This window comes from Salmo salar, chromosome ssa16 (genome assembly GCF_905237065.1).
Source record: "Salmo salar chromosome ssa16, Ssal_v3.1, whole genome shotgun sequence".
NCBI lineage: Eukaryota > Metazoa > Chordata > Actinopteri > Salmoniformes > Salmonidae > Salmo > Salmo salar.
Genome location: NC_059457.1, coordinates 76,897,891 through 76,914,274, shown reverse-complemented (window position 1 = coordinate 76,914,274; position 16,384 = coordinate 76,897,891). Strand labels below are relative to the sequence as shown.

The 16,384-nt window shown below is 41.4% G+C and overlaps 1 protein-coding gene across 2 annotated transcripts in view; it reads left to right on the top strand.

Moving 5' to 3' along the window:
- Positions 1-15,502, top strand: part of LOC106574735 (lysine-specific demethylase 6A) — a 53,557-nt gene extending 38,055 nt beyond the window's left edge. For both annotated transcript variants that reach the window (XM_045697931.1, XM_045697930.1), the window contains 9 exons: positions 2,170-2,231; positions 2,322-2,396; positions 2,490-2,638; positions 3,128-3,242; positions 3,722-3,909; positions 4,105-4,246; positions 6,026-6,152; positions 13,292-13,468; positions 13,684-15,502. In XM_045697931.1, the coding sequence (XP_045553887.1) occupies positions 2,170-2,231; positions 2,322-2,396; positions 2,490-2,638; positions 3,128-3,242; positions 3,722-3,909; positions 4,105-4,246; positions 6,026-6,152; positions 13,292-13,468; positions 13,684-13,710 (1,062 nt within the window). In that variant the 3' untranslated portion in view covers positions 13,711-15,502. The remainder of the gene's footprint in view (positions 1-2,169; positions 2,232-2,321; positions 2,397-2,489; positions 2,639-3,127; positions 3,243-3,721; positions 3,910-4,104; positions 4,247-6,025; positions 6,153-13,291; positions 13,469-13,683) is intronic.
- The last annotated feature ends 882 nt before the right edge of the window (positions 15,503-16,384 follow it).

Here is a 16,384-nt window from a genome sequence, read left to right as displayed (position 1 = left end):
TGAAATAACACGCATGGAATCATGTAGTAACCACAAAACAAACAAATCAAAATATATTTGAGATTCTTCTAAGTAACCACCCTTTGCCTTGATGACAGCTTTGCTGAATACAGTGATATGCCATCACCAGTAGTGAATGTACCGTTAATCTCTGTCATTTGGTAACATCGTTTTATGGTATTGCGTGTATTAGGTCTGGGCGATATGGCCAAAATGTCATATCACGATATAGCACATTTTCTGTAAATTAAATTTGAACTAGTTTTTTGGGTCTCATCCGTAGACTCTCTCCGTACTATTTCACATGATTCTTGTGTAGGTGATAAGAGGTTAGTGGTGTTTCAGCCTGTTGTCGGGACCGTCCTGCGGCATATTTTGCATTGGACGGTTTTCTGGTCCGTGTCAGACTTTTCATACCCAAACCACGTCCATGTGACCCTCTTTTAGGTACGAGCTCCGTGCTCCGTGTCACGTTCACTCTCTTCCATGTTTGTTTGTGTTGCAAATTTCCTTCCAATTGATGAAAAATATTGCCGTAAAGAGTGATTTGCGACAAAACGAAATAAACGGTAGAGCACAATATGAAACGATAGACGTTTTTCTATTGTCACACGATGTATATCGTCATATAGCCCAGCCCTAGCTTGTATTAATGAGTCATTTACCGTTCTCAAGAGTGGAACGTTGTTTGCAGAGTTCACAACCTGCTACACTTGTGAGAAATGAGTTTTGGGTTATTTCGTAACCAATTACGAGATTTGAAAATGTTTTTATTCTGTTTTGTTTGGAGTCCTCCATGTGAGCATGTCTGGTTTCTCTGTCCTGATAATGTTGAGGGAGCGCGCGCCTGAGGACACATAGACGTACCTGTCCTGATAATGTTGAGGGAGCGTGCGCCTGAGGACGCATAGACGTACCTGTCCTGATAATGTTGAGGGAGCGTGCCCCTGAGGACGCATAGACGTACCTGTCCTGATAATGTTGAGGGAGCGTGCGCCTGAGGACGCATAGACGTACCTGTCCTGATAATGTTGAGGGAGCGTGCGCCTGAGGACGCATAGACGTACCTGTCCTGATAATGTTGAGGGAGCGTGCGCCTGAGGACGCATAGATGTACCTGTCCTGATAATGTTGAGGGAGCGTGCGCCTGAGGACGCATAGACATACCTGTCCTGATAATGTTGAGGGAGCGCGCGCCTGAGGACCTGTCCTGCTGGTGTTTTTTTAACATCCACTGTGAATGATAATATATTAAAACTATACTATAGTTCCTTGCCGTAAACGATTTTGATCAAACTTTCCGATAATCAAATCCTCAGTGTGAAAGAGCAATGGAAGTTATAGGCCTACTGCTGTATTTGCCTATAAGCTGAGTTCCATGCAGTCATTTCTTTAGCTGCCAATGGATCACGGGATATCAGTGTCCATATGGCAGGCTGGTGATCTCGCCTTAGTTGACTTCACTTTTAGATTTGTATCATTTTAATTCCGATTTTTGATTAACCACGTGACAATGGTTTTGAGAAACAACTTTATTGAAATTAAAATAAACATTCAGGTTTCAAACATTTTTAAGCATGTTTTCAAAATGCATACTGCCTCCAGCTCACATTGTAAAGTGGTGGATCACGCGCTGATAGCTTGTTGACCTGCACTTGAATGGTGAATGGGAGGCCCGCTTCAATTACCAGTTGAAAATAAATAAAAATAGTAGCTCTTTTTAATCGTGTATCAAAACTGTTAACATGCGATTGCGTTTAGAAATTGTTGTGCATTGAATTGGCTGATAAAATCACATGGTTTACTCCAGCAGCAACCAGCTGAGGAAATCTCACTCAAAATAGGCTCTGTGTGCACATGATAGTTGTTGGATAAATAAGATACACGATGGCTAACAAAAATAAACACGACAATTTTAATTCCACTAAATTATTCAAATAATCTACAGACTGATAAGCATGACGGTAAAAAAAGTATTTCCATCAAAATAAATGGCAATATTTTGTAATGGGATTTATTTTTGCTAGCGACTTTTATTTATCGGCTTTTCTTTTGGGGGGGGGGGGTGGCAATATCCGGCAATTGTAGGCTAACGGAAACCCTGACCCACACACAGACCTGTTTCCCAATGCTCAGTGTCTTTTTGAATGGGATCCTCTTTACTCTCAGGAGGAGAATGAGAAGAAGGCGTTGAAGGAGCCCTCAGACACTGACCCAGCATCAGCAGAGAGGTGAGCAACACACACCTGTCAGGATTTCTCACTGATATACTCACAACCGTTGAACCTTTTCTAATCATCATTTCTTCCTGCTGTGTTCAGTGCGGCACGCAAAAGGAGGGGTCCCCTAAAGCACATCAAATTTGGGACCAACATTGACGTGTCGGACGAAAGAAAGTACGTGTTTTTGTGGTCAGACATGGCATTGGTCACATGTTGCTAAACCACATTGCCTCCTCTGAACACACCCCCTTTCTCCTCGTCCCTCAGGTGGAAGCTACAGCTGCAGGAGCTGAGTAAGCTGCCTGCGTTCGCCAGGGTGGTGTCTGCTGGCAATCTGCTCAGCCACGTAGGACACACCATCCTGGGCATGAACACTGTCCAGCTCTACATGAAGGTCCCCGGCAGCAGAATACCAGGTAGATGCACACATTATACGGTACAGCGATACAATTCTATAGGACAAGCTGTTGCAGTTTCTAGTGCTTTTTTATATTGATACTTATGAGTTACAAAGACACTGTTAAAGATGCACTATGCAGAAATCCCTCTACCATTTCCCGGTTGAAATTCTAATAGTTTGCCTAATTCACTTTGTGCCAAGACAAGTACAGTGTAGAGAATCATTAAACCGCTGTGAAATATATTTTCCAAAACCGAGAATATTGCATTTTCTGGGTTTTTTGTTGTTGTTAAAGCTGGTGTACAAAACCGAAAGTAAGAGGCAAAAAAGTTAACAATGGAAAGCATGGAAATTTCTCACATAACAGATCTAGCGTGTTCTAGACTTGCTTTCAATGAGAATGACAGATCTATAAATAACATTTCTATGGGGTTTTTGGGGGGGGTCGCCCAAAAAGTTACATAATACAGTTCTAACTCGGTCTTGCTTTATCTCTGTGGTCCAGGTCATCAGGAACACAATAACTTCTGCTCTGTCAACATCAACATCGGCCCTGGGGACTGTGAGTGGTTTGCTGTGCCAGAACCCTACTGGGGAGTGATGAGCAACTTCTGTGAAAAGTAAGGACCTATCAACCATAGAGGCTAGTGATAACACATTATACAATAGTGATGTTGTCAGTGAATGAGAAATGGGGGGGGGGTCTGCGAGAACAGCAGAGAAAAAGGAATGACGTCAGATGGGGTGTCAAGGTGAGGGTCGGTTTCTTTTGTGCCTCGCTTTGAACACGAAGAACAAACTGAATGAAAAGGGAGTGATTCAGGGAGATATTGAGTGAAAGGAAGGAAAGCAGCTGAATTGAATCCAGAAATGAGGGCATTAATGAAACAAGGGAGATCTAACTAACCCATCTCTTCTCTCTGGCCTTCCACAACAAAACTATTCTGATTTTAAACACAGACAAAGGAATGGCCCAGAAGACAGAAAAGACTGAAATTAGATGGTCTTTAATACGAGTCCTAATTCCACATCTGAAAATAAATACCCCCCTCGCTCTTTTCCTCCCCCTCTCTTTTTCTCCCCCCTTGCTGTCCATCAGAAACAACATCAACTTCCTGATGGGTTCGTGGTGGCCCAACCTGGAGGACCTGTATGAGGCAGATGTGCCTGTCTACCGGTTCATCCAGCGGCCGGGGGACCTGGTGTGGCTCAACACAGGCACCGTCCACTGGGTCCAGGCCATCGGCTGGTGCAACAACATCGCCTGGAACGTAGGACCCCTCAGTGGTAAGCCTCTGATGCAGCTTTTGCTTGCTCCTTCGGTTACTGTAAAAACACTTAGTAATGAAAAAAAGACATGTATTTATGAATACAATTTAATACATGGATATTATCTCTTAAAGTGATTGTTGACTCCAGAATCAGTTTGTCAGCTGTTTCTAGACCTGTTAAGTGTTGTAATTAATTTCACAACATCCACAGCCCACCAGTACAAGCTGGCCGTGGAGCGTTACGAGTGGAACAAGCTCCAGAGCGTCAAGTCCCATGTACCCATGGTGCACCTTTCCTGGAACATGGCCCGCAACATCAAGGTGTCCGACCACAAGCTCTTCCAGATGATCAAGTAAGTCACCGTCTTTTACAGTTTAGTTTCACCCTGTGAGCATCTCTCCTGCCACATTTTTCTGTATTTATTTCACCTTTATTTAACCAGGTAGGCAAGTTGAGAACAAGTTCATGTTAGAACTATGTGTGTCCAGTCTGTCATGAGGGGTGGAGAGGGACACAGGGATGCAAACTAGTTTCCTCTCGGCGAAATACGCCAAAATAGGTGACCTATGTGATTCGTGTAGATCCGATGAGAGGGGGCTCTTTGGATCACTACTGGCTGTAAGCGAACAAGTGATGTGCGTTAGGCGCAATACTGGCTGTATCGAAGGCTCAGCCAATCATTCACATAACAACAGAATGCAGCGCAGCACGCGACTGAAGAGAGAAGAGACGATCAATTTGCTAGTTACAGAATCAGCACGCGCTCTGGAAAGACAGCAGTAGGGTGCAAAGGCAGTTTGCCAGTTACAGTAGCGCATCCCTGAACGATAACAAAGAGGCAGGTGAGAAGTTTGACCACGGAGACAGGGTGAGAAGGTGATGAAGCGTACTTCATGAGCTGCAACCGAAACACAACTGGTATTTGGAAAGTTTGAGGTGAGGGAGAAAGTGTGGTGGATCAAGAGTTGTAAGCATTATTAAATATCTTGCTGTGGTAGCTGGATCGAATTCTCCGTTAGCTAGTCAGAAAAATGTTGAGCAACATAATGAAGTCCGATAGCTAGCTAGATAACGTTACAACATCAGATGAGCTAACGTTAGTAACCTAACCAATTCGCTATAGTATTAACTGGTATATGACTCCTTGCAGTGGATAAAAAGAGGTTTGCCAGGTGTACTCTCTGCCTGAAAGAGATCAATTATGTCAACAAAGGGTATCATGCTCTGCTGGCACATTGTACAACAGATGTCCACAGGCAGAATGTGTACAATGTAATAACGTGCAGTGTAGCCCAAAGATATTGCTTTTGTTGTGTTGAATTTGACAGTAAAACTTTTGTGTGAGTGAGGGGGGAATATTACATTTTTTACTCATGTACAAATGTAGCCTTGTGCACTTGATCGACGTCTACTCAGTTGGTAGCTCAGTTGGTAGAGCATGGTGTTTGCAACGCCAGGGTTGTGGGTTCAATTCCCACGGGGGGCCAGCACAGAAAAAAAAAATTATGAAATTGTATGAAATGTATGCGTTCACTACTGTAAGTCGCTCTGGATAAGAGCGTCTGCTAAATGACTAAAATGTAAAATGTACTAGACTGGCCACTATAATGGAGCAAAAATAGAATGCCTGTTTGTTTCATTCTATTTCTACATAGTTTTTTTCCCACACGCAATATTTAGGTGTGTGTGTGTGCGTGTGGGTGTGGTCACAAGCGTTCTATTATAAAGGCTAACTGCTATATTAGTGTATTGTTTTTTTCCCTCAAGACTTCGAGTGTCATTTGCAGTAAAGTCTAGGCAACAAATAATATTGGATTGCTTTCCTTACATTTTTTTTCTGTGAGTTAGGTTCACATGAACCACTTTTTATTTTACACACAGAGACTGATCCTGTTCTTTTGTTGTTTAATTAGTTAAAACCTGCATTTCCCCTTAGCAGGGATATTTTTGCATGTCTCAGTGCAACAAAAAAAAGCTATATTTTTGTGCCCTCAGCAGTTTGCATCCCTGGAGTGACAGGGCTTCAGATTGGATGATGACGTGCATTTTGATGATGTGGCTGCTGGAAAACGTAACCTTAAAATGTGTAGGTGTCTGAGTTTCTTTTAATGTGATGGTGTGTTTGCTGTAGGTACTGCCTGCTGAGGACGCTGAAGCAGTGTCAGTCGGTGAAGGAGGCTCTAGCCGCAGCAGGGAAGGAGACAGTACTGCAGAGCAGGAACAGGGATGAGCCTGCACACTACTGCACCATCTGTGAGGTACGTCAGGGGCTCCGGCCCATTTCAACCCCTAGTCCCTTACCCAAGCTGCTACCCCACACAGTCATTACATTGTCAGTATTGATAGGTTTGTTTTGAGTAACTGACAGTAATGTTCTGGTTGACGACTGAGAAATTGACTATAGTCCATGACAGTTTCTGACTTCAGTGTTTGTTGACTGTTACTGACGTGTGCGTTGGTTGACTGTATTACAGATAGGAATGGGCATTTTACAAGTTTTGACTGTTCTTTTTATTTATTTTTTGACTACTCAAATGGGAAAAAAGCACATTATCTATTTGCAAACAGTGATCAACAATGCCTAATATCATAACCGTTACACATAACAAATCCTAATTGCTAAATTGCCTTGGCTCAGTGAATAAAAAAAATAAAAAGTGCCATTTAACCTCTTGGGGCTAGGTGGGACGCTAGCGTGCCACCCGTGGTGCACTCCATCAACAGCAGGTGCATTTCAAGAGCGGCAAATTTGAATCCAAATAAATGTCAAAATTCAAATTTTTCTAAAATACAACTATGTTACACCATTTGAAAGATAAACATCTCCTTAATCTAACCACGTTTTACGATTTCAAAAAGGTTTTACGGCGAAAGCATAAATTTAGAGTATGTTAGGACAGTACATTTACAAGAGTTGTGTGTAATGTTTTGTCAAGTCAAAGACAGGGTCACCAAAACCATAAAACCAGCTAAAATGATGCACTAACCTTTTACAATCTCCATCAGATGACACTCCTAGGACATTATGTTAGACAATGCATGCATTTTTAGTTCTATCAAGTTGATATTTATATCCAAAAACAGCGTTTTACTATGGCATTGATGTTGAGGAAATCGTTTCCCTCCAATAACCGGCAGTCAAGTCAGCGTCACAAATTAAATAATTAAAATTAGAAAACATTGGTAAAATATTATATTGTCATTTAAAGAATTATAGATTTACATCTTTTGAACGCAATCAACTTGCCAGATTTAAAAATAACCTTACTGGGAAATCACACTTTGCAATAATCTGAGCACTGCGCCCAGAAAAATACGCGTTGCGATACAGACTAGACGTCATGTTGGGGAGATCTAAAATCGAAAATACTATGTAAATAATCCATTACCTTTGATTCTCTTCATCAGATGTCACTTCCAGGTATCACAGGTCCATAACGAATGTAGTTTTGTTCAAAAAAGCTCATCATTTATGTCCAAAAATCTCCGTCTCGTTAGCACATGATGTAAGCCAGCCGGACTTCTCGTCATGAACGAGGGGAAAAAATATATTTCCGTTCGTTCAAACATGTCAAACGTTGTATAGCATAAATCATTAGGGCCTTTTTTAACCAGAACATGAATAATATTCAAGGTGGACGAATGCATACTCTTTTATAACGTATTGGAACGAGGGTACCCAACATCAACTCGCGCAAGGTGTCTAATGGGCCATCATCGTTCCATGGCTCTTGTTCGGTCAGATCTCCCTCCAGAAGACTCAAAACACTTTGTAAAGGCTGGTGACATCTAGTGGAAGCAATAGGAAGTGCCAAAATATTCCTAAACCCCTGTGTTTTTCAATGGGATAGGTTTAAAGTCAATACAACACATCAGGTATCCACTTCCTGTCAGAAAATGTCTCAGGGTTTTGCCTGCCAAATGAGTTCTGTTATACTCACAGACACCATTCAAACAGTTTTGGAAACTTTAGAGTGTTTTCTATCCATATATAATAAGTATATGCATATTGTAGTTACTGGGTAGGATTAGTAACCAGATTAAATCGGGTACATTTTTTTTATCCAGACGTGCAAATGCTGCCCCCTAGACCCAACAGGTTAAAAAGGGCAAAAAAAAAAGAAATGCTTTTCTTTCAAAAACATGGACCTTTCTAAGTGACCCCGGTAGTGTGAGAGAGCGATAGATATATAGCCCATACAAACACAATGAATAACAGATTCACTACATGGAACAGTTCCCCAAAATAAACCCAATGAAGTTTGTTCTGTAGTGTCTGTCCTATATCTGAGAGATAAGATCAGTCAACAAAATATATTTCTTTTACATATATTTAAACCCTTATTTTTTGGCACTAAACTGTCTCCATATATACTTCCATTCATTTTTTCAACTGGTACCGGGGCACTTTCAGACAAGTCTTGTGAGGCCTGTGGGCATCCTAGAGCAAAACCTTTCCACAGAGGGGTCATATTAGTGTGTAGCCCAAACTGATGGGCTACAGACAGAAGTTGGCATAATCGGCTGTACAGACTTCAGACGAGTCAAGATGCTTTTGGGTTCCGAAAAGCACCATGTTCGTGAGTCTTATCTTTCCATATAGGGGCTGTGTCCCGCAAACAAAAATGTGCTTAAGGTTAGGCATAAGGTTAACAGTGTGGTTAGGGATAAAAGTATAAAATAAGAGATTTCATGAAACAGGCAGGGTGTATGACTTTATGGCTGTGGTAACTAACATTAATGACAACCCTACCTTGCAAACTGCTAGCGGCACTCAGAATGGGTTATTCTTCGCTATTACACCCTAAACATAGACAGGTTCCACACTAAAAACATGACTTTGATAAAGACATTTATCAGAATCATTAAGCCTAGGCCTATTCACGAAACAGATGTCCTGGCCATAATTCATCCCATGGAGAACTGATAACCCATTAAAAACATTCCAAAGAACAGGCATAATAACTAAATAGAACTTCTGTATATCCAAAAGGTTTGGGTCTGTAACCATGAACTGGCCAAATTGAGCCCCATTTAAAATGATCCCTGAGAATAACTGTTCCAGACGCAACACACTATTCTGTTCTATTTTATTCTGTTAAATTATAAAAAGATGAACTATAAAACACACATGGCCAAACAAGTCAGTTCCAACAAGTCAGTTCGTCAAATTTCTGCCCTGCTTGGGCTGTCCCGGTCAACTGTAAGTGCTGTTATTGTGAAGTGGAAACATTTTGGAGCAACAACGGCTCGGCTGCGAAGTGGTAGGCCAGACAAGCTCAGAACGGGACCGCCGTGTGCTGAAGCTAGTAAAAATCGTCTGTTGCAACACTCACTACCAACTTCCAAATGGCCTCTGGAAGCTACGTTAGCACAAGAACTGTTCATCTGGAGCTTCATGAAATGGGTTTCCATGGCTGAGGAGATGCACACAAGCCTAAGATGACCATGCGCAATGCCAAGCTTCGGCTAGAGTGGTGTAAAGCTAGCCGACATTGGACTCTGGAGCAGTGGAAACGCGTTCTCTGGAGTGATGAATCACACTTCACCATCTGGCAGTCTGATGGACAAATCTGGGTTTGGCAGATGCCAGGAGAACGCTACCTGCCCGAATGCATAGTGCCAACTGTAAAGTTTGGTGGTGGAGGAATAATGGTCTGGGGTTGTTTTTCATGGTTCGGGCTAGGCCCTTTAGTTCAAGTGAAGGGAAATCTTAATGCTACAGCATACAGTGACATTCTAGACGATTCTATGCTTCCAACTTCGTGGAAAAAGTTTGGGGAAGGCCCTTTCCTGTTTCAAAATGACAATGCCCAGTGCACAAAGCGAGGTCCATACAGAAATGGTTTGTTGAGATCGATGTGGAAGGCCTGCACTTGATAGGCCTGCACAGAGCCCTGACCTCAACCCAATCGAACACCTTTGGGATTAATTAGAACACCGACTGCGAGCCAGGCCCAATCGCCTGACCTCACTGAGGCGCGTGGCTGAATGGAAGCAACTCCATATTAATGCCCATGATTTTGGAATGAGATAGCCGATGAGCAGGCGTCCACATACTTTTGGTCATGTAGTGTAGGTGTCTTGACTTTGATAAGCTCGTGGGAGAGAAGAGTCTTGTCTGCCAAATTAACAAAACAAGGCTATGCCATTCTACAAGCAAGCGCCACATTGCTGAGGTTACTACTTTTTTGAGGACTGTTCCACGATATAATATAACCTGTTGATATTACAGTTAACTCATCTTAACCTGTTGGGTCTAGGGGGCAGCATTTGCACGTCTGGATAAAAAAAATGTACCCGATTTAATCTGGTTACTAATCCTACCCAGTAACTACAATATGCATATACTTATTATATATGGATAGAAAACACTCTAAAGTTTCCAAAACTGTTTGAATGGTGTCTGTGAGTATAACAGAACTCATTTGGCAGGCAAAACCCTGAGACATTTTCTGACAGGAAGTGGATACCTGATGTGTTGTATTGACTTTAAACCTATCCCATTGAAAAACACAGGGGTTTAGGAATATTTTGGCACTTCCTATTGCTTCCACTAGATGTCACCAGCCTTTACAAAGTGTTTTGAGTCTTCTGGAGGGAGATCTGACCGAACAAGAGCCATGGAACGATGATGGCCCATTAGACACCTTGCGCGCGAGTTGATGTTGGGTACCCTCGTTCCAATACGTTATAAAAGAGTATGCATTCGTCCACCTTGAATATTATTCATGTTCTGGTTAAAAAAGGCCCTAATGATTTATGCTATACAACGTTTGACATGTTTGAACGAACGGAAATATATTTTTCCCCTCGTTCATGACGAGAAGTCCGGCTGGCTTACATCATGTGCTAACGAGACGGAGATTTTTGGACATAAATGATGAGCTTTTTTGAACAAAACTACATTCGTTATGGACCTGTGATACCTGGAAGTGACATCTGATGAAGAGAATCAAAGGTAATGGATTATTTACATAGTATTTTCGATTTTAGATCTCCCCAACATGACGTCTAGTCTGTATCGCAACGCCGTATTTTTCTGGGCGCAGTGCTCAGATTATTGCAAAGTGTGATTTCCCAGTAAGGTTATTTTTAAATCTGGCAAGTTGATTGCGTTCAAAAGATGTAAATCTATAATTCTTTAAATGACAATATAATATTTTACCAATGTTTTCTAATTTTAATTATTTAATTTGTGACGCTGACTTGACTGCCGGTTATTGGAGGGAAACGATTTCCTCAACATCAATGCCATAGTAAAACGCTGTTTTTGGATATAAATATCAACTTGATAGAACTAAAAATGCATGCATTGTCTAACATAATGTCCTAGGAGTGTCATCTGATGGAGATTGTAAAAGGTTAGTGCATCATTTTAGCTGGTTTTATGGTTTTGGTGACCCTGTCTTTGACTTGACAAAACATTACACACAACTCTTGTAAATGTACTGTCCTAACATACTCTAAATTTATGCTTTCGCCGTAAAACCTTTTTGAAATCGTAAAACGTGGTTAGATTAAGGAGATGTTTATCTTTCAAATGGTGTAACATAGTTGTATTTTTGAAAAATTTGAATTTTGACATTTATTTGGATTCAAATTTGCCGCTCTTGAAATGCACCTGCTGTTGATGGAGTGCACCACGGGTGGCACGCTAGCGTCCCACCTAGCCCCAAGAGGTTAAAATAACATCAAATTGATCAGAAATACAGTGTAGACATTGTTAATATTGTAAATGACTATTGTACCTGGAAACTACTTTATTTTTTATGGAATATCTACATAGGTGTACAGAGGCCCATTATCAGCAACCATCACTCCTGTGTTCCAATGGCACGTTGTTAGCTAATCAAAGTTTATAATTTTTAAAGGCTAATTGATCATTAGGAAACCCTTTTTGCATTTGTGTTAGCACAGCTGAAAACTGTTGTGCTGATTTAAAGAAGCAATAACACTGGCCTTCTTTAGACTAGTTGAATATCTGGAGCATCAGCATTTGTGGGTTCAATTACAGGCTCAAAATGGCCAGAAACAAAGAACTTCTTCTGAAACTCGTCAGTCTATTCTTGTTCTGAGAAATGAAGGTTATTCCATGCAAGAAACTGAAGATCTTGTACAACGCTGTGTACTACTTCCTTCACAGAACAGTGCAAACTGGCTCTAACCAGAATAGAGGGAGTGGGAGGCCCCAGTGCACAACTGAACAAGAGGACAAGTACATTAGTGTCTAGTTTGAGAAAGATGCCTCAAGTCCTCAACTGGCAGCTTCATTAAATAGTACCCGCAAAACACCAGTCTCGACGTCAACAGTGAAGAGGTGACTCCAGGATGCTGGCCTTCTAGGCAGAGTAGCAAAGAAAAAGCCAGATCTCAGACTAGCCAATAAAATGAAAATATTAAGATGGGCAAAAGAACACACACTGGACACAAGAAGATTGGGGAAAAGTGTTATGGACAGACAAATCTAAATTTGAGGTATTCGGATCACAAAGAACATTTGTGAGACGCAGAAAACATGAAGGGGTGCTTGATGCCATCTCAAGCATGGTGGAGGCAAACTGATGGTCTGGGGGTACTTTGGTGGTGGTAAAGCTTTGTACAGGGTTAAAGGGATCTTGAAGAAGGAAGACTCACGCCATTTTGCAACGCCATGCCATACCCTGTGGACGGCGCGAAACACCAGTCTTGACGTCAACAGCTTAATTGGAGCCAATTTCCTCCTACAACAGGATAACAACCTAAAGCACAGCTCCAAACTATGCAAAACTATTTAGGGAAGAAGCAGTCAGCTAGTATTCTGTCTGTAATGGTGTAGCCAGCAAAGTCACCGGATCTCAACCCTATTGCGCTGTTGTGGGAGCAGCTTGACCGTATGGTACGTAAGAAGTGCCCATCAAGCCAATCTAACTTGTGGGAGGTGCTTCAGGACGCATGGGCTGAAATCTCTTCAGATTACCTCAAGAAATTGACAACTAGAATGCCAAATGTCTGCAAATGAAGGATTCTTTGACGAAGCAAAGTTTGAAGGACACAGTTATTTCAATTAAAAATCATTATTTATAACCTTGTCAACATCTTGACTATTTCCTATTCATTTTGCAACTCATGTATATTTTAATGGAAAACAAGGGAATTTAAGTGACCCCAAACTGTTGTATGTATGTTAATTCTACTTCAAGGGGTGTTAAAATTCTAAATGAAATAGCTAGATGGTCCTTGGTATGACCTTAAACCAATTCCCTACAGCTAAGTAGAACCCTCCCCCGGCTTACAGGGATATGACTGAACAGCTTCAAGATGGAGTTTTCACCTCAGGTCCACTACTCTATTACGCATGCCCATCCCTAGTTACTGATGTGTGTTGGTTAACTGATTGGTGTTGACTCTGTTCCAGGTGGAGGTGTTTAACCTGCTGTTTGTGCGGAGCGAGCTCCTCTCCAGGAAGCAGAAGCAGTACGTGGTTCACTGCCAGGACTGTGCCCGGAAAGGCAGCGCCGAGCTGGACAACTTTGTGGTTGTAGAGAAACACCGGATGGATGATCTCATGCAGGTCTACGACCAGTTCACACTAGTAAGTCACACTTTGATTTGGCTCTATTGACATTGTTGGGATGTACATAGAGATCCTATTAAAGGACTACTTCCTCATTTGATTGGTATATTGGCCGGTGTTTCTGTCGAGTGAGTTCCATGTGCATTTCAATAAATGGAATTCTATAAAATACCTTTTTTTGTTCCCTGTTTCATGCGTTGAATTGGTATTGAACTCCCCCTCTTTCTCGCCAGGCCCCTCTGCATTCATCTTCATCTTGACATTAGACATCCCTTCGGCTTCTGTGGGGCGACCAAGCATTACAGGAACTTTCATTTCAAAGGAAAAATGGACCATTTCTGATATTCAGGAAAGTCGAGACAGTCTCCCCCGTATGGCTGTTCTCCACAGCGACGGCTGGAGGCAGCAGCGGCTGCGTGTGTCTATGCAACCTGTCAAGTGCGCCGTGTCAACCCCCCTCTTCCCCCTGGGGGGCGCCAGAGAGCGCACTTCCCAACACAGGACTCCCCCCTCGTAACAATGGTTCAGCTCTTTTTAATGGAGGACTTAATCCAAAAACATTTGGGAAAGGGGCGGGAATTATTATTGAGTGAAGGTGTTTTGTAGATATTGTATCTGTCACAACTGGCAACACCACCCTAAAAGACTACTGACTGGACAACCTGTTCTCTTTTTTTAATTATTATTCTGTTAACAGGCTGAGATGTGATCCCTTTGTTTTCCTTCCCTCTAAGGAGCACTAGCCTAACTGGTCTTTTTCTATAGTAGATAGTAATTTTAAGACTCTTTGGATGGCAAAATCTACAAAAAAATTGTAATGTGAAGAGTTTAGGTGATTTTCCCTCTTTTTTTTTTTTACAGCTTTTATGTTTTATCTTTGTTATTTTGGAGCTATGACGTTCAGTTTTTGGTTGTTTATTAGGTTTAAAAAAAGAGGAAAAATGTTGGAAAATCAATAGCCAAGTCACAAAGAAAAATGGGTTGCACATTGACCTAAAGGAGAATTTAGCTTTTTTTACAACCAAATATATTTTTGATGTAAATGGCACGTTATTGAAGGGTCCAGACAGTTTTTTGCGATTTCACTTGGATTTGAGAAACTTACCACAACCAGCGATTTGAATTCCTTCATCCTCGTTGTGCAGTATGTGGGTTCTGAAAAATGAACAAAGGCTCCAAATATACCCCAATGTCCTTTTTGAAACGGAAATGCTCTCAGTAGTAAAGCATGTCTTTAGATAGTGTAAAGATGACGTTGTCATTCTGAACTTTATCCGCAACGTTATATTCCATTTTGTTGCGATACCTCCGTCCATTCTACAGGTCACAGCCAAAACACTTGCGTAAATGAGGGATACAAAGTATATTGAAGCAGGTGCTTCCACACAGGCACTTCCAGACGCTTGTTGAATCTATGCCACGGTGCATTGAAGCTGTTCTGGCAGCTCTTGTTGTCCCAACGCCCTATAGTGTTTCCTTTATTTTGGCAGTTACCTGTAGCAGCAGTCTACATGGAGAATGAAACAGCTGGATATGGGGAAATGTCTTGAGACGCACAAAATGGAGTATAGCATTGCGGAATGACACAATTTCAAAGACCTTTATCACGTTTTTTTTCAGGGCCCCCATACTGCACAACGATGAGGAAATGATTCGCTGTTTAACTTTCTCAAACAAGTGAAATCGCATAAAAGTGTGGACTTCTATAACATGCCATTTTCATCAAAATACAGATTTGGTTGTTAATAAAAAGAGCTAACTTCTCCTTTTAAGGAATAAAGTTTGATGTGATTTTTGTTATGTTTCTAATCTTGATGTAAATTTACACTATTTATAAATACATATTTATTGCTTGAAAATATTTGTTGATGGAATGCTGTTATTTTTTTCCAGAGTACCTGCCATTAAATTTGAAGGAGTTTTGTCATTTTAACAACTCCTCGTACATTTTCTATATATAAATAAAACTGCTTAGCAAGCGTTGTACAGAAACTGACATTTAAAATTGTTTTATTGTTTTATGACGAGTCATTAAACACAATTGTCAAATAATCCATGAATGTAATTACTTTCACCAGTGTGTGCTAACAGTATGTCTGCAGAAATAATGAATTGTTTTGCGCTGCAGTGTTTCAACTTCTAAGACATAATGTACATTTCAAGGCCACAGTGAACAAAGGATCCCAGTAAAATATTGTTCTTTCTAGACATAAAAAACGGCCCAATCCAAATACAGCGGACCTCATTAACGCATTAGAAATCACAACTCTGCTTTTCTAACTTGTATTTATTTGATGATACAAAAGCATTGTCACACGGTCTCTGAATTGGGAGAAAATACTTACCGTGAGATTAAGTGACAAGTGAGTGATTATTTGAGTAGGGCCTAAAACCCAGCAGACAATGTAGCTGTAGAATCACCCACACAGAATTCTACACTGTATGCCAGGTCAACAACCTACCAGCAAACTGAACTAAAGATGGCTGTATGTACATTTAGAATACAACATATACTAAATCACAGTACATGGAATTGATACAGTCACAATATTTGAGACATGAAGATCACGGCAGCCATCAGCGACCCAGTAGCCAGATGTAGCTGCTGACTGCCCCACAGGATCTACACTGACTACTGAGCAGCTGACAGACACCGACACGGCTGGCCAACCTTGCTTGGCACAGTCCAAGCAAAGACGGCCGTCTCTTGTCACTGGGTTAGCACTGAATACCTGGGAGCTTGTGACTTATTTAACCACATCAAGCTGAGGATCACTAGTAATCCAATAAGGCCTTGTTAAGGGTTTCTCCGCGTCTGTTTTTAGCCTCTGAGATGAAGTACTGCTGGTTGCCGGGTTAAGACCTTTGCAGGAAGTAATCCTGACTGGGCCACTCATTCACCTACAAAGAGTTTTTCAGCAAGGTGCTGCCAGT